Source organism: Petromyzon marinus, chromosome 83 (genome assembly GCF_048934315.1).
Source record: "Petromyzon marinus isolate PM22_M1 ecotype Great Lakes invasive population chromosome 83, UKy_Petmar_22M1.pri1.0, whole genome shotgun sequence".
Lineage (NCBI taxonomy): Eukaryota > Metazoa > Chordata > Hyperoartia > Petromyzontiformes > Petromyzontidae > Petromyzon > Petromyzon marinus.
The window spans coordinates 3871991-3891165 of NC_133748.1; the positions used below are offsets into that span (position 1 = coordinate 3871991).

The window sequence follows — 19175 nt, forward strand, 5'->3', positions numbered from 1 at the left end:
TTCCTGATGACGACCGCTGGTGGTGCGATCGAAACGTCGTGATATTTTTAATCACTTTATTTTTATTAATTTTTTCTATCTACATAACTTTGCCGAAAGAACCATAGATTACCTTAATAGACTATTGGGGCAAGTGCTGTTAGCGAGTAGCAGCACCTATAAAGGCCTGACACGACCACACCCGGCCGCCTTTGCCTACCTAGTGTTGATGTATACACAGCACACTAGCTACTCATTTGAGGCTGAGTCGACCTAGGGGAGGCCCAAGACCGTTTCAGTTCATTGTCACCGGTGTTGGCCGTGAGCGACAATTGAACTCGTGTCACTGGGTTCGTAGTGCAGCGCGCTAATCGTTACACTACCCCTCTTCCCCACACCTCCCCAGGTGAGATGGCCGTGTCTCCCCTGAGTTCTGATGGCAACCTCCGCCGGGCCCTCCGTCCCGTCTCTCCTCCCGCGTCGTCGAACCGACCGGGCGTCCGTTGTTTCGCCCCACGGCCTGATGCGGTCGCGACGGAGTGGTGGGTGGCAGAAGAAGCCTCGGTGGACCCCCCTTCGCTTCCGCGGATGCTCGGGGTGGATGGCAGCCAAGTCGGAATTATGGAAGTTCCCTCCCAGAAAAAATCTCGCAGGGGGAAATCTGCGCAAGCCCCTGCCCAAGATATTAGCGAGGTAAAAATGGTGGAACTTCCCTCTGAAGAGAGATCTGGCGGAGGGAAATCTGCGGAAGCCCCGGCCCAAGATATTAGCGAGGTAAAAATGGTGGATCTTCCCTCTGAAAAGAGATCTGGCGGAGGGAAATCTGCGGAAGCCCCGGCCCAAGATATTAGCGAAGCGGAGATCGTGGACGTTCCCTCTGAGAAGAGGTCTCGCAGTGGAAAATCTGCGGAAGCCCTTGCTCAAGATGTGAACGAGGTAAAAATCGTTGAAGTTGCATCTCGTACGAGACCTCGCAGGGGGAAATCTGCGGACGCCCCTGCTCAAGATGTTAGCAAAGTAGAAGTTGTGGCAGTTCCCTCTCAGAAGAGATCTAGGAGGGGGAAATCTGCGGACGCCCCTGCTCAAGATATTAGCAAAGTAGAAGTTGTGGCAGTTCCCTCTCAGAAGAGGTCTCGCAGAGGAAAATCTGCGGACGCCCCTGCCAAAGATATTAGTGAGGTAAAAATGGTGGAACTTCCCTCTGAAGAGAGATCTGGCGGAGGGAAATTTGCGGAAGCCCCGGCCCAAGATATTAGCGAGGTAAAAATGGTGGAACTTCCCTCTGATGAGAGATCTGGCGGAGGGAAATCTGCGGAAGCCCCGACCCAAGATATTAGCGAGGTAAAAATGGTGGAACTTCCCTCTGAAGAGAGATCTGGCGGAGGGAAATCTGAGGAAGCCCCGGCCCAAGATATTAGCGAAGCGGAGATCGTGGACGTTCCCTCTGAGAAGAGGTCTCGCAGTGGAAAATCTGCGGAAGCCCTTGCTCAAGATGTGAACGAGATAAAAATCGTTGAAGTTGCATCTCGTACGAGACCTCGCAGGGGGAAATCTGCGGACGCCCCTGCTCAAGATGTTAGCAAAGTAGAAGTTGTGGCAGTTCCCTCTCAGAAGAGATCTAGGAGGGGGAAATCTGCGGAAGCTCCTGCTCAAGATATTAGTGAGGTAAAAATCGTCGAAGTTCCCTCTGAGGAGAGATCTCGCGGAGGAAAATCTGCGGACGCCCCTGTCCAAGATATTAGCGTGGTAAACCTCCAGGAAGCTCCCTCTGAGAAGAGGTCTCGCAGAGGAAAATCTGCGGACGCCCCTGTCCAAAATATTAGCGTGGTAAACCTCCAGGAAGCTCCCTCTGAGAAGAGGTCTCGAACAGGAAAATCTGCGGACGCCCCTGCCCAAGATACTAGCGAGGTAGGCCTCGTGGAAGCTCCCTCTGAGAAGAGGTCTCGCAGAGGAAAATCTGCGGAAGCCCCTGCCCAAGATATTAGCGACGTAGACCTCGTGGAAGCTTCCTCTGAGAAGAGGTCTCGCAGAGGAAAATCTGCGGACGCCCCTGCCCAAGATATCAGCGAGGTAGACCTCGTGGAAGCTCCCTCTGAGAAGAGGTCTCGCAGAGGAAAATCTGCGGACGCCCCTGCCCAAGATATTAGCGTGGTAAACCTCCAGGAAGCTCCCTCTGAGAAGAGGTCTCGCAGAGGAAAATCTGCGGACGCCCCTGCCCAAGATACTAGCGAGATAGCCCTTGTGGAAGTTCCCTCTGAGAAGAGGTCTCGCAGAGGAAAATCTGCGGACGCCCCTGTCCAAGATACTAGCGAGGTAGGCCTCCAGGAAGATCCCTCTGAGAAGAGGTCTCGAACAGGAAAATCTGCGGACGCCCCTGCCCAAGATATTAGCGAGATAGGCCTTGTGGAAGTTCCCTCTGAGAAGAGGTCTCGCAGAGGAAAATCTGCGGAAGCCCCTGCCCAAGATATTAGCGACGTAGACCTCGTGGAAGCTCCCTCTGAGAAGAGGTCTCGCAGAGGAAAATCTGCGGACGCCCCTGCCCAAGATATTAGCGTGGTAAACCTCCAGGAAGATCCCTCTGAGAAGAGGTCTCGAACAGGAAAATCTGCGGACGCCCCTGCCCAAGATGTGAACGAGGTAGAAATCGTTGAAGTTACATCTCGGAAGAGATCTCACAGGGGAAAATCTGCGACAGCCACTGCTCAAGATATTAGCGAGATAAAAATCGCGGAAGTTCCCTCTCAAAACAGGTCTCGCAGGGGGAAATCGGCGGAAGCCCCTGCTAAAGATGTTAACGAGGCAGAAATCGTGAAAGTTCCCTCTGAGAAGAGATATCTTAGAGGAAAATCTGCGGACGCCCCTGCTCAAGATGTGAACGAGGTAAAAATCGTTGAAGTTGCATCTCGTACGAGACCTCGCAGGGGGAAATCTGCGGACGCCCCTGCTCAAGATGTTAGCAAAGTAGAAATCGTGAAAGTTCCCCCTGAGAAGAGGTCTCGCAGGGGGAAATCTGCGGAAGCCATCTCAGAAATTCCACCTCAGCCGCTGGCTGCTAAGAGAGCAACGCGGGGCCGCTCGAAGACGCCCGGGGAAATTCCCTCAACCAGAATGTCTCGGAGGGGGACATCCGCGGAAGCCCCTACTCGACATGCGAGCGAGGGGGAAATCGTGCAAGTTACCCCGGAGGCGGCCGTGAAGGAGAAGACCATGAGGGCAGGACGGCTGAGGGCGAAGCCGGTGAGATGATATCAACATCATCAACCTCAACAACATCATCACCGCTATAATTATTGTCTTCATCACAAACAACATCAAGATCCACATCGTCCACATCATCTCCATCATGGACAACATCATTGCCGTCATCAAAATCATTGTCTCCATCATCATGAACAACAACATCACCATCTTCATCATGGCCAACATCATCTCCATCGTAAACATTAACATAATCTCGTTCATCATGAACAACATCATCAACACCATCTCCAATGTGAACATCAATATCATCAACAATCTCTCATCATGAACAACATCATCATCAACACCATCTCCAATGTGAACATCAATATCATCAACATAATCTCCATCATCATGAACAACATCATCAACATCTCAAATGTGAACATCAATATCATCAACATAATCTCTCATCATGAACAACATCATCATCATCAACACCATCTCCAATGTGAACATCAATATCATCAACATAATCTCTCATCATGAACATCATCAACATCACAACCATCATCACCATCAACGTCACAACCATCATAACCGTCAACATCACAACCATCATCAACATCAATACCATCATCACAATCAACATCACAACCATCATGAGCATCATAGCCATCAACATTACAACTATCAGTAGCATCATCGCAACCATCAACAAATCATCGCCAATAGCACAACCATCGGCACCATGACGACCATCATCAACATCATAACCATTATCACTATCAACATCACAACCATTATCAACATCGCAACCATCGTCAACATCCACATCAGAACCATCATCAACGTCACAACCATCGCCAACATCACCACCGTCATCACTATCAGCATCACAACCATCATCATCACCGCCATCACCACTGTCACCACCAATGTCCCCCCACGCTCTCCATGTCTCCCTGTACAAAGGCTGAAACCCTGGAGACAAATGGAGGAGTGGTGAATGCCCAGAAGTCTCCACCCCGTGTCTCCCGTCGCCCGGGCCTGAGCCCAATCGCAGAGATTCGCACTCCCTTTGTGGGCGAGGAGGAGGGCGCCGGTGAGTTGGTTAGCGATGGGTGGGTGAGCATGTGAGTGAGTGTGTCAGTGTGTAGGTGGGTGGTTGGGTTACTGAGTCGGTGAATGAGTAGGCGTGTCAGCGAGTGGGTGAGTCTGGGTGGGTGGGTGAGTGAGTGAGTGGGTGAGTGAGTGAGTGGGTGGGTGGGTGAGAGAGTGGGTGGGTGGGGGAGCGATGCTGGGTGGGTGAGTGGGTGAGTTAGTTAGCGGTGGGTGTGTGAGTGAGTGGGTGAGGTGAGTGGGTGGGTGGGTGAGTGAGTGATGCTGGGTGGGTGAGTGGGTGGGTGAGTGAGTGTGTCAGTGGGTGTGTTAGCGGTGGGTGAGTGTGTGTCACTGGGTGGGTGAGTGAGTGAGTGGGTGAGTGAGTGTGTCAGTGGGTGAGTGAGTTAGCGGTGGGTGGGTGAGTGAGTTAGTGTGTCAGTGGGTGAGTTAGTTAGCAGTGGATGTGTGTGTGTCACTGGGTGAGTGTGCGAGTGAGTGGGTGGGTGAGTGTGTCACTGGGTGAGTGTGTTAGTGAGTGGGTGGGTGAGTGAGTGTCAGTGGGTGAGTTAGTTAGCGGTGGGTGGGTGAGTGATATGTCAGTGGGTGAGTTAGTTAGCGGTGGGTGGGTGAGTGAGTGTCAGTGGGTGGGGAGTGTGTCAGTGGGTGGGTGAGTGTGTGAGTGGGTGGGTGGGTGTGCGAGTGTGTCAGTGGGTGAGTTAGCGGTGGGTGGGTGTGTGTCACTGGGTGGGTGAGTGTGTGAGTGGGTGGGTGGCCAACACCAACATGCCGGCCGCCTTTGTCTCTTCCCAGTTGCGATGTTTACTCACACACCACTGTGCCAGGTAACTCACTCGAGGCTGAGTCGACCTAGGGGAAGCCCAAGACTGGTTGAGCCTCCACACACACAGACACCTACCTTTAATAGGCGCTCGCTAACAGGAGTCGGGGGTCCGACATCTGTGTGCGGTGAGCAGATGTGCCGGCGTTGAGCCTCTGCATGAAGACATTGAGGGAGACATCAGCAGCAGCATCATCAGCAGCAGCTGCTGCTCAGCCATGCCCCAGACAGCCGGGCCGCTCCAAGCGATCAGCTGGGGATGGTAGCGCTGGCGGCAAAGCCAAGATGGCCAGGAACACGCGGGGAGGAGCGGAGGAGGAGGAGGAGGAGGGAGGTGGCGGCAACAGGGTCAAAAGGAGAGGGTGGAGCCAGGTCATTTTGGAAGCGTCGACAAGTCTGGCTCCTGCTGCTGCTGCTGCTCCTACTGCTGCTGCTCCTGCTGCACAAGGGGCAGCGGCGGGACCAGCGAGGGGCAAGGCGACGGTGAAGAGGCAGGCGGTGGTTGAGAAGGAGCGAGGAGAAGAGACGCCGCCACCTAAGAGGAGGGTGACACGCACCGGTGAGTGGTGGTAGTGGCGATGGAGGTGGCGGATGTGGTGGCGTTGGAGGTAGTGGAGGCGGTCATTCCCTCCCTTCTCGACGCTTGTGAAACGTGGACTCCTCGAATGGAACATCTGCGCCAGTTAGAAACATTCAGGCTGACCTGCCTACGATCCATCCCGGGTTTAACCTGCAGGCTTTATTGTGTGCGGAGCTCACAAATCCTCAGAGATCTTGACACATTCCCATTGGTGAGCTCCTTCAGTAGGCGAGGCTGCGTTGGCTGGGTCATGTATCACTCATGCCCATCCATCGCATGTTTAATCAGCTTTTGGCCGGATAGAGGGGGCTAAATGAGCACAACACGGGCTGGAGAAGAGATGGAGCTGATGCGGTACAGGAGGATTTTGAGTGGAGTGAACTTTGCCATGACCGGTACCAGTGGTGTTAAGATCGGCTTCATTGGAGGAGGTTCGTGAAGGACGCTACTGGGCAGTGCCAGACTAGGTGCACCGTGAGGCTACTGGGCAGTTGGGGGTAGTTGCCTTCCAACAACAGCGTAGAGCAGAGGAGTGACGCTGCTCACAACGAGCGAAGCGCCAGGCGGATGAAATTCAGCAAGTTGGCACAGTGGGGGGCACAGGTAGTGCATTCGCCAGTCATCTCAGTCAACCCACAGCATCTGGGTCTGTCCGGTGACCTCCTGCACCTAGCCTGGCACAACAGTCAACTCATGGCACCTGCTGGGTCTGTTTCTTGAACTGTCAGCAGCGAGCCTTTGGCACGTCACGTGGTGCCAAAGTGCGTGCACCTGGCCTGGCACAGGCGCCGTGGGGATGTCACCGTCACTTATTGGCGAATGGCGAGTATTGGTATTGGTGTGTACAACAACAACAACAACCGCCATTCGCCACTAAGTGGCGGTGACGTCACCACGACGCTTGTGCCAGGCTATGTGCACCCTGAGGCCACGTGAAGTGTCGAACGCCCGCTGGCAGGAGGTCACGGGGCAGACCCAGGTGCCATGGGTCGACTGACTGAGATGACTGGCTGATGCACCACCTGTGCCCCCTACTGTGCCAACCTGCTGTGCTTTAGCCACCCGACGCTCCGCTCGTTGTTGTGAGCGTCGCTCCTCCGCCCTCCGTTGTTGTTGGAGGGCGACTGCCTCCAACTGCCCAGTAGCGTCCTTCACGAGCCTCCTCCACAGAGGCCGATCTTGACACCGCTGGTACCAGTCATCGGCAAGTCCACTCAGCTCCACGTCCTCCTGTACCACATCACTCCATCTCTTCTCTAGCCCGTGCCGCGCCCGCTTAGCCCCCTCAATCCGGCCGAACAAAAGCTGTTTCGGCATGCGGTGGCTGGACATGTGGGCTACATGACCCAGCCATCGCAGCCTTCCCCGCCGAAAGGAGCTCACCGATGGGACCTTGCCCAGATCTTTCAAGGATTTGTGAGCTCCTCACACAATCCAGTCTGGTTAAACCCAGGATGGATCGTAGGCAGGCCAGCCTAAATGTTTCTAACCGGCGAAGATGTTCCATTAGGGGGGTCTACGTTTCGCAAGCGTAGAGAAGGGAGGGAATGACCGTGGCCGAGAAGACCTGAAGCGTTTCACAAGCGTAGAGAAGGGAGGGAATGACCGTGGCCGAGAAGACCTGAAGCTTAGTGCGGAGCGACAGACCAGGTAGCTTCCACACAGCGTTACGCAACCGATGAAAAGATATTGCCGCTCGACTGATTCGGAGTGAGACCTCTGCTGTTAAACTGGAGCCGGTCATAAGCACACTGCCCAGGTATGGGAAACTCTCCACTCTCTCCACAACTGCCCCATCACCGATTGGGAGTTGTGGGGGTGGAGTGTCCGATGGTACAAAATACCCAGGCAGGTGCTTAGTTTTGGTGGGGCTGATGGTAAGGCCCCACCTCTTAGTGGCACGCTCCAGTCTCAGCAGCAGCGTCTCCAACTCCTCTGAATGAGCAGCTATTACCAAATCATCAGCATACATAACGTGGTTGAGCAATAGGGAGCCATCCCTTGACCGCACCCGGGCGTCGATCAGCCTCCCATTATATCTGTACCATATGGAGATTCCCCCGGTACAGCTATTGAAGGCTTCACGAACTACGTGGTCAAAATAGATGTTAAATAATGTGGGAGCCAGAGGACATCCCTGTCGCACCCCAAGGTGTACAGGGAATGGCTCTGACTCCCGGCCACGTAGTTTTACCCGGGCCCGCTCACCATCATGAAGGTCCTTAATGATCGTGAGCAGAGGGTCAGGTACTCCAAAAGCACGAAGAACAACCCAGAGCCCAGGCCTACTGATGGTATCATAGGCCTTGACCATGACAATAAAGCAGAGATGTAGGTCTTGTTGGAATTCCCTACACCTCTGCTGTAGCAGACGGACAGAAAATATGGCATCTGTGCAGGACCGCCCTTTCCTGAAACCGCATTGGGGCTCCGCAAGCCTCTCCTCAGCGTGCCTGGCAAGGCGATGCTGAATAATCCTTGCCAGGACCTTTCCCGGCACACTGAGGAGTGAGATGCCCCTGTAGTTGTTACAGTCTGTGCGGTCCCCCTTCTTAAAAAGGGGGACCACCAGGGCATCCTTCCAATCCTGCGCAACCCGTCCAGTGGTCCAGACCATTGTTATGATGTCATATAGGGCAGTCTGTGCACAAACGCCACCCTCCCTCAGCATTTCGCTTGGGAGATCATCTCTGCCCGCTGCCTTTCCTGGTCTCAGACTCCGGATTGCCTTCAGTACTTCCTCAACAGATGGCACCTCAGCCAGCCACTCACAGGGGGTGACTTCCAATATTTGAGGCACTGCAGCCTCAGCAGGGTCATCCTCACTTTGTGCCACGATGTTTTCCTGGCTGAGGGATTTTCCCTCCCCCAGGACCTCACAGAAATGCTCAGCAAATCTGCAAACCTGTTCCTGGGGGTCGGAGATTGGATCACCATTTTTGCCCCTAATGATGGTAATAGGTGTGGCGCTGCAGGTTACTTTTTTGATGGAGTTAAATAGAGAATTGTGATCACGGGCCACTGAGGCAGACTCCATCTCCACAGCAACCCGCGACCACCACCCATCCTTGCAGCGCCTCACGGCTCTCCGAACCTCCGAGCGAAGGCTGCGGTAAGCCTCCTCATTTTCTGACGTGGGATTCTGTAGCCGATGACAGTGGGCCTGTCGCTTTTTCTCAACCATCCTGAACACCTCCTCTGTCAGCCAGGGTCTCTGGGGAGGTCTGGACCGCGTACCCAAAGCAGCCATTGCAGCTGCATGAGTCACAGTCCTAAACCTCGCCCATTTACCCTCGACATCAGGAGGAGTCGGGGACGATGCCAATCCCAGCCGCAAGCGATGATGAAATTCTCGCTTGCAACTTTCATCAGATAACTGAGACCAGGCCACTTAAGGTTGGAATGGGGTCCTGGGTGTACACCCACCACCGGAGTGGAAGAATGGCAGGCGCATCTTACAGATGACTAGTCGATGGTCAGAGGACAGATCAGCTCCACGGTAGGTCCTGGTGTCAAGGACATGGGCTCGCATCCGCTGGTCCGTCACTTTGTAGTCCAGCAGATGTTCTTGCTAGGACCCGGCATGCATCCTTGATGTTGTGTGGATGCTGGAACAGCGTGTTGGTAATTACAAGCCCATGGGCTGCAGAAAAATCTAGCAGCCTCCTACTGTTGTTATTGAGCTGATCTGGCCCATGCCCTCCAATCACTCCAGACCAGGTGCCAGTATCATGACCAACTCGGGCATTGAAGTCACCCAACATGATGGCTCTATCCCGAGGGGCCACTTTAGCCAGCACCTGTGACAGGAGGTCATAGAAGGCATCTGACTCATCGGCTTTGCCTGCATCCCTCCACGGATGTTCATCTTCGGTGGGGGCATAAGTAACCACGACCACCATTCCTCGCCTCCGGTTGATGGGAAGGCGAGCCCAAAGTAGCCTGGGGCTTAAAGCTTCCCACACCTCACCGCCACGCTCCCACGCCCCCTTCATTCTTTTGTTCAAAAGAAGAGCCACTCCCTGTTGTTTGGCAGTCTCCTGCCCCGAGTAGAGGACTGTCCACCCCTCATGGTGGCAGGAGCCAGAGCCGGTCCACCGGACCTGAATGCCACATAGATCCAGGCGGTACCGGTCCAGCTCCCGACAGAGGAGTGGCAGCCTCTCCTCCGCAGTGAGCGTTCGAACATTCCACGTGGCCACCCATAGTGGCTTTTCGTTGTTTCTGGAGGAGCCCCGAGGGTAGATGTTCAATCTCCTGGCTCCGCCAATTGGGGTTTGGCCAGGAGACGTCATAGACGCCTGTCCCCCCGGGGCCTCCGGCACAAGCTTATTAGTTACATATTTCAGTTTAACTCGTGGTTTAGTGGTAATTAATTGAAGGTGGAGGGGTTACAGGCCCCTCGCACCTGTCTAGAAGCCCCCGTACACACACGTGTGCACACACAGACACACCTACGTTTAATAGAGGGGTCTCAAACTCGCGGCCCGCGGGCCAATTGCGGCCCGTGGAACGATATTTTGTGGCCCCCTACTTGACATCAATTTTTAATTTATTTTTTAATTATTATATTTTTTTACCATAGCTCAGGCTCGTGACAGCTTCCGGTGTTTGTTGACAAGTTAGCCAACGTGAATTAGCAACGTTAGTCACTTGGTTGAAACGTGATTCCGGAGTGACACCAAGTGGAAGGAAAATATATCCTGTCACCCAGTGCAAGGTACAGAGGACTTATGAAGTGGGCGGACTCACCAAGAGTAATCAGTGACCTAATAAAGACAACAGAGTGTTGCAATAGGAAAGGGAAATAATTACATGGATAGCAAATAGCATGAGATTGGTGGCAAGAACAAAAGCCAAATTGGTAGTTCGAACCTGAATATTATAAAGAAGAAGTTATAGATTATTATTACAAGAGAAACAAAGACAAGGAAAAAGGACAGATATGTGCAATCACAAAAGAAAACGAATTTACCAAGAGCAATTTAATCAAAAAGAGCAAAAAATTAAAAGACATAAAACATGAGACAATGCACTTGATTTTGATTTAAAGCTTTCGTGACTGCAGTGATTCATATTCTCGGTTCTTTCGGTAAAGTCACGTTGAAGGGAAACAATAAAATATATAAAACAATATATTATTATTTTATTGTTTCCCTTCAACGTGACTTTACTGAAAGAACCAAGAATATGAATGCACTTGATGTTAAGAATTAAGACAGGTGGAGTAACATGGAGACCAGAGTTAGCTCAATGGCATCCAGAGAGATTTGGTAGAGCAGAAGGATATGTAGGGTGTAAACAAAAAGAAGAAAATCTAGATCACTTTATTTATGAATGTGAAAGGTATAAACACCTGAGAGAGAACACGATTGATAAATTTAACAATGATAAGAAAAACGAAGTGCTCAAAAAAAGCTATGAACAATGATAAAGTTTTCAAATACCTCTCAGAATATATAGAAAGGGCATACTAAATAAGATCCCAAATACTCAGGTATTGGGATAAAAACATGTAAATATATCACAATGGAAAGCCCGCCTTAAGGGTGACCAAAGCGCTGTAAAACTGTATGGTAGGCAGAAGCCAAAGCATTGATAGTACCGTAATTTCCGGACTATTGAGCGCACCTGATTATAAGCCGCACCCACTAACTTTAAAAAGAAAAATAAATATTCTTAGCTCTTTCGGTAAAGTCATGTTGAAGGGAAACAATAAAATAATAAAATATATGTAAAACAATAACAATTCTCACGACGTTTCGACCATAACACAAACGGTCGTGAGATTTTTTATTGTTTTATATATATATTTTATTGTTTCCCTTCAACGTGACTTTACCGAAAGAGCTAAGAATATGAATTACTGCAGTCACGAAAGCTTTAAATCAAAATTCAAGGAAAAGAAAGTTGTACATATATAGGCCGCATTTGTCTATAAGCCGCAGGCAGGTGTCCACGTTGTAACACGAGATATTGACACGGAAATATTTTTTTTAACCTTTAATTAAATAGTACCGGTAACATACACGAATACGTACTGTAAATGCTTTTTTTCCCGAACAGTAGCCAACCAGGAACAGTCCATCCATTTTCTAATCAGGGTCGCGGGGGGGGGGGGGAGTCAGTTCTTCACGCTGCCGTCCCCAACGTCTCACCATTGATTCGTTGATGCCAAGCTTACGTTCAGCAGCTCTGTTTCCTTCTTTGACAGCCATATCGACCGCCTTTTAACTTGAAAGCTGCATCATGTGCACTCCTTCGCATGTTTTTTCCACGATGACGGTGTGTGCATGAAGCGCAAAATGACTGATCTGAAGAATTTAGCGCGAGTGCGTTTGATTGGTCCACCGTGGCCTGTTCGGTAATTTAATTTGTCTGATGTGACGGTGAATGTTTTGGCGGCATGAAGCTTGTGTAAAAAAAACATAAATTAGCCGCATCATTGTTTGAGCCGCAGTGTTCAAAGCGTGTAAAAAAAAGTAGCGGATTATAGTGCGGAAATTCCGGTAGTTTTTTTATTAACTCTTTTCTATTATTATTATTGAATGTGTTTTGGTTTTTTTTTTGTCACTCAGCCCCAGTCATGTCTTTCTCAAAACCTGCCGTGAAGAGAAAGGTTGGCGATGAGCACAGAAAATTTCAGGAAAAGTGGGAGACGGAATATTTTTTTGTTGTTGAGCACAGGGGCCACCTCCGAAGTGTCTTATATGCACAGAGAAAGTTGCGGTGCACAGGGAACACAACATCAGACGTCATTGCTTAACTAGACATACTGAGGAGTATGCAAAATACCAGGGAGATGAGAGAGAGAGGACCGGGTCGCCAATCTTAAAACATGTCTACTGAGGCAACAAGATTTTTTCAAGAAAGCAGGCAAAGAGAGTGATGCGGCAGTCGAAGCTAGCCTACGCGGCGAGTGAGATGAATGCTAAGGCGGGAAAGCCATTCAAAGGCGGCGAGTTCATCAAAAAGTGCACGTTACAGGCTGCAAGTATAGTCTGTCCGGAAAAGAAGGGTCAGTTTAGCAACATCAGCCTTTCAGCCAACACGGTGGCAGAGGGCATTTCTGACCCGTCAGGTAACATACACGATCAACTGCATGAGAAAGCCAACACATTTCCGTGCATGCTCGGTCGCTCTTGATGAGAGCGCAGACATCACTGACACTGCGCAGCTCGCAATGTACGTCCGTGGTGTTGACGACACTTTTGAAGTGACGGAGGAGTTGCTCACAGTGAATCCAATGCATGGCCAGACCACCGTCCAGGAGATATTCTGCCAGCTGTGTGATGCCGTTGTGGATGCCGGTTTACCATGGAAGAGGTTTGCTGGAATAACAACCGGTGGAGCGCCATCGATGACAGGGAGGAGAAATGGACTGGTGGCACTTGTTCAAAGAAAACTGGAAGAGGAGGGTGTGGAGGAGGCCATTGCTCTGCACTGCATTATCCATCAGCAGGCCCTTTGCAGCAAATGGCTGAAGTTTGACAATGTGATGTCTGTCGTTGTGAAATGCATCAACAATATCAGATCCAGCGGCTTAAAGCACCGGCAGTTCCACGCCTTTTTAGAGGAAATAGAGTCGGCATATGAGGATGTGCTCTACTTCACCGAGGTACGTTGGGTCAGCAGGGGAAACGTCTTGAAGAGGTTTTTTTGAGTTGAGAGCAGAAGTGAAAGCCTTCATGGTGAAGGATGGGATGGCTGTTCCTGTGCTAAGTGATCCCAAATGGCTCATGGACTTAGCTTTTCTTGTTGACATCACACAGGAGCTGAATGTACTGAACAAGAAGTTACAAGGCCCGGGGCAGCTTGTCAGTGCTGCCTATGACAAAGTCAGAGCATTCTCCACAAAACTTGTGTTATGGATAGCCCAGCTCTCTCAGACAAACCTCTGCCATTGCCCAGCATGCAAGGCACTCATGGATGCGGGCACACCATTCAGTGGTGAGAAGTATGCTGATGCCATTGTAAAGCTACAGGAGCAATTTGATCACAGGTTTTTGCAGACTTCAAGACACACAGCCACTTTTCAAATTTTTGCTGACCCCTTCTCCTTCGATGTGCAAGATGCCCCTCCTGTGCTTCAAATGGAGCTAATTGACCTGCAGTGCAATTCTGGACTCAAAGCCAAGTTCAGGGAGGTGAGTGCAAAAGCAGACAAGCTTGGACAAGTTTTGAGATAATTGCCCCCCAACTTCACTGAGCTTTCCAGGATGTTCAAGCGGGCCATGTGCCTATTTTGGGAGCACATATCTGTGTGAAAAGCTCTTCTGCACCATGAACTTTAATAAGTCAAAGTACAGCTCCAAACTTACTGATGATGAGCATCTTCAAGCCATACTGAGGGTCTCAATTGCTTCCTCCCTCAAGCCAAATGTGGCTCAGCTGCGTAAGAAGAGGAAGCGCTGCCAGGTCTCTGGCAGCAAGGAGTGGGTAAGAGACGCCGATGTTCTGAAGAACCGTTCATGTTCTGAACTGTTATTAATGAAGATTGGATCAGTTGTACTTTTTTTTTGAATACTTGTTGCGGCCCAGACTCTACCTCCAGCAGCCCCCAGGTAAGTTGAGTTTGAGACCCCTGCTTTAATAGGTGCTCGCTTGCAGTGTGTGGAGACCAGAGGTGGTGGCGTTGAGGCTCCGCGTGCAGCATCATCATCAGCGTCATCACCACCAACAACAACAATAACCACCATATGCCACTAAGTGGCGGTGACATCACCAAGTAGCTTGTGCCAGGCCATGTGCACCTTGAGGCCACGTAAAGTCTCGAACGCCCGCTGACAGGAGGTCACGGGACAAACCCAGGTGCCATGGGTTGACTGTTGTGCCAGGCTAGGTGCAGGAGGTCACGGGACAGACCCAAGTGCCATTGGTTGACTGAGATGACTGGCCGATGCACCACCTGTGCCACTTACTGTGCCAACTTGCTGTGTTTTAGCTGCCCAGTGCTCCGATCGTTGTTGTGAGCAGCGTCACTCTGCCCTCCGTTACTGGAGGGCGACTGCCTACAACTGGCCGGTAGCATCCTTCACGAGCCTCCTTCACAGAGGCCGATCTTGACACCGCTGGTACCAATCTTCGGCAAGTCCACTCAGCCTCACATCTTCTTGTACCACATCACTCCATCTCTTCTCTAGCCTGTGCCGTGCCCATTTAGCTCCCTCTAGGCTGCTTGGGCACGTGGTGGCTGGGCATGCAGGCTAAATGACCCAGCCAGCGGAGCCTTGCCTGCCGGAGGAGCTCATTGATGGTAATGTGTCGAGATCTTTCATTTCGAGTTTTTCTGAGCTGCTCGCACAATCCAGCATGGTTAAACCCAGGATGGATCGTAGGCATGCCAGCCTGATTGTTTATAACCGGAGCAGATGTTCCATTAGAGGGATCCACGATTCACATAACCATGGTCAAGAAGACCCGACGCTTTGTGCGGAGCGACAGACCAGATTGCTTCCACACAGCATTGTACAGCCGATGAAAAGTTAAATGCCACCCGACTGATTCTGAGCTGGTCATAAGCACACTGCCAGGTTTGGGAAACCACTCTCTCCACAACTGCTCCATCACCAATGGGGAGCTGAGGGGGTGGAGTGTTTGGTCGCACAAATTACCCAGGCAGGTGCTTAGTTTTGGTGGGGCTGATGGTAAGACCCCACCTCTTAGTGGCACACTCCAGGTTCAGCAGCAGCACCTCCCAACTCCTCCTCTGAGTGAGCAGCATTCACCAGATCATCGGCATACATAACATGGTTGACCAATAGGGAGCCATCCCTCGACCTCACCTGGGCATCGATCAGCCTCCCGTTGTATCTGTACCAGATGGAAATTCGCCTGGTACATCCATGGCAAAACCATCATGACCTTCAACACCACCATCATCACCACCATTACCACCATCATCACCACCCTCCGATTAGCATGGTGCGAAAGAAGTTCAACATACGTGCGTCACCATTACCAACATCATTATCACGACCACCACCTCATCCTCCCCCCACCCCCCTTTCTGCGCACCGCCTCCCCCACCACAGGTTCAGCCTCTACCATCACCCAGCCCGGCGCCGGTGTCGAACCCAGGCCAAGAGCTCTGAGGCAGAGAACAGCGCGGGCTCGGCGATAGCACGGCCGGGCGGTGCGAACGCCCACGGCACCTTCGGAGACTTTGTCATCGGTTCGAGTGTGGGTGGGTGAAGAGATGTTATCTCCCTCGTCTGCTACACAGGAGGTCGTGGGTTCAACCCCGGACGCTGACAACGCCTGCCACTGTATATTTGGAATTACATGTCTCTCTCTCTCATCATCATCATCACGATAGCAAGGTAGATGTTAACTACCTCGCCTGGTACACAGGAGGTCGTGGGTTCGATCCCGGACGCTGACGACGCCTGCCGATGTATATTTGGAGCCTGCGGTCTCTCTTTCCACCATTGCCGCAGGGATATTTCTCCCCGAGTTTTTCCCTCCGCATTAAAAATTGACGTCACACGTTCTGAGAGTAATTGGCTGCCGCGTGCACATTTCCAATTAATGATGAGCCACTTTGTTTGTTGAGCTGTCATCTGTGTGATGGCCAGGTCGCTTCTGAAAAAAAAGAGCTACGTAGCTCAGTGGGGCCTTACCTGGTCAGATAAAAAATAGCTATGCCGAGCGGTGGCGCAGTGGTTAGCGCCATGCTGCGCTCCGAACCCGGCAGAGACCAGGGTTTGATTCCCGCTCACAGCCACCAACACCAGTAAGCGACGATTATCTCAACTGGCCCTCCCCGAGGTCGACTCCGGCCTCAATTGTGCCACTGGGGGAGACAAAGGCGGACGGGCGTGGTGTTGGCGACACCAACCTCCTCGTGTGCCACAGTGCTGGCACTTGCCCCAAACAGTCTGTCACAGGCTATACGGGGGGGGGGGATCTTTGTGCGTGTTAGAAAAGCGGATCCCTGGCTGTAATATTCAAATGCTCTCTGTGTGCCAGGGATTCCTTCCTCGTGTCTCCGACACAATCATTGTGAGAGAGAGAGAGAGACACCCAGAGCCAGGGCTTGAACCCTTGCGGTGCTAAGTTAAGGACTTGGCACGGCCAATTACAGTAAAACCTTGGATTGCGAGTAACTTGGTCTGCGAGTGTTTTGCAAGACGAGCAGAATTTTTTAAAAAATAAATATTAATTTGATAAACGAGCGAGGGTCTTGCAAATACGAGCAGTGTACATGTAGACGCTTTGTCTGCCGAGCATCACGTGATCACAACTGAGATACTAGTGCTTTGATATACGAGTGCTTTGGATTACAAACACGTTTCCGGAATGAATTATGCTCGCAATTCAAGGTTTTACTGTATTGTCTTGCTCTCAATGTTTATTGTACTCAAATCTTTATTTTTGTAATTTGTCTTTTTACCTTATATTTACAAAGTTTTTTGGCGTCTTAATTTGTTTGTACTTCCCTAACAACGTTGTTTTTAAAAAGCTCTTGGTAAAACTACATACTTATACACGTGTGGTTAGCTTTTAATTAATCTATAGTTGTATTACAGAGGAGAAGGACCTATGTGTGTGTGTGTGTCTCTGTGTGTGTGTGTGGGGAGCGGTAGTGTTGGAGCCTTACGCTGAGATGCTAGGAACCCGGTAATCCGGGTTCGATTCCCGTTCACGGCCTCTTCAACACCAGGAGTGGCAGCGATTATATGAACCGATCCTGGGCCTCCCCTCATCCTCCCTATATCCCCCATCCCCCCACCTTCTCCCCCCCACATCTTCCTTTTCTCTATGACCTATGCTGAACCTCCCCCCCCATCTCCTCCCCCCACATCCCCCCCACATCCCCCTTTCTCTATGACCTGTGCTGAACCCCCCCACACACCCCCCCCCAATCTCCCCCCCCCCTCATCCCCCCCTCTCTATGGCCTGTGCTGAACCCCCCATCCTCGTCAATGGGAGCAGTCTGAGTAAGCATGGTGGCTAGGGGCTGCTATAGGTTTGGGATGAACGGGGTTTTTTTTTGTTCGGCCTCCCTCGATACCACCGCCGATTTACATCGTCCCCTTTCCCCTCGGTGCAAAAAATGGATGGAAGGTTTCGTTTTTTTATTTTGTTGTCTTTATGTTGATGATAATCATGGTTTCGATGTAAAGCTTTCGTGACTGCAGGGATTCATCTTCTGGGTTCTTTCGGGTAAAGTCACCACGTAGAATGGGAGATAAGGTTAATAAAAATAATAGAATAAAATTCTCACGACGTTTCGGCCACAACACAAGTAGCCTTCCTCAGGTGAAGAAACGGAACTGTCCGGAAGACAGCGCTTGAGTGAACCCTGCCAAGCTTGGCCGCGTCTTTTAAGCTGTGTGGGAGGAACAGAGCGCTTTGACAAAGGAGTTTACGTATAAATTAGCATGTAACTGGGGGATTCGCATGATGTCATGGTAATCCCCCAGTTACATGCTACTTTATATGTAAACTCCTCTCCCCCCTCTTCCGTTCCGACACCAACATCATGCTAATCCCCCAGTTACATGCTACTTTATATGTAAACTTCTCTCCGACCTCCTCCGTTCCGACACCAACATCATGCTAATCCCCCAGTTACATGCTAATTTATATGTAAACTCCTTTGTCAAGGCGCTCTGTCCCTCCCACACAGCTTAAAAGACGCTGCCAAGCTTGGCAGGGTTCACTCAAGCGCTGTCTTCCGGACACTCCTGTTTCTTCACCTGAGGAAGGCTACTTGGCTTGTGGCCGAAACGTCGTGAGAATTTTATTCTATTTTTTATTCTTTTATCTCCATTCTACGTGACTTTACCGAAAGAACCCAGAAGATAATCATGATGATGCTGTTATTGATTCCCCCCCTCCACCGTGTAAGTATCAGTAGAGAGGGGGTGGTTTTATTTTTGGTTTAAATAAATAAGGTCCCGATCCCCTTTTAAGTGTTGCACACTCTCATCTTTTCTATTGCCCCTTACTCAAGGCGCTTTACACATAATTAACAATGAGTAAGTATGGATGTAATAATTGTGGTTAGATGAGGTGAATGAAATAGATGAGAGGAAGCAATGGGTGGCGAATCTGTGGTGGTGGTGATGTGTGGATTCGGTGGAAGCGAAATTGATGACAGTAAATGAACACATTCCTGCGGAGGGAGCTGGTAGAAACGTTGGGTTGCTCGGTCAATGGGCCGGGTCAACGGCGGCACCACCACGTGGTGTATGCCGCAAATATGCCAGACTGTGAGGGCGGACACAAGCCGGTGTGAGTAGGTTAAACGTTTTATAAGGGCACCACGGGGTGACCAGCCCCTCCCCACCCAGCCCCACCCCTCCCATTTTTGGATGCACGACGGACGGACGCAATAATCCCCTGTGGGCTGGTGTAGCCAGGAGGTCCCTACCAGTATTAATGGATTGAATGAATGGGGTTAATGAGTGATAACCATATCATGAGAATTATTATTCTGTCAGTAAATGGTAATTCATTGATTGAATAAAGGGGGTTAATGAATGA

General features: G+C 50.9%; 1 protein-coding gene across 2 annotated transcripts in view; it reads left to right on the forward strand.

The window, feature by feature from the left end:
* Positions 1-18601, forward strand: part of LOC116937833 (uncharacterized) — a 39960-nt gene extending 21359 nt beyond the window's left edge. For both annotated transcript variants that reach the window (XM_032944949.2, XM_076057555.1), the window contains exons 14-17: positions 386-3216; positions 4135-4264; positions 5238-5660; positions 15716-18601. In XM_032944949.2, coding sequence (XP_032800840.2) covers positions 386-3216; positions 4135-4264; positions 5238-5660; positions 15716-15804 — 3473 coding nt within the window. In that variant the 3' untranslated portion in view covers positions 15805-18601. The remainder of the gene's footprint in view (positions 1-385; positions 3217-4134; positions 4265-5237; positions 5661-15715) is intronic.
* The last annotated feature ends 574 nt before the right edge of the window (positions 18602-19175 follow it).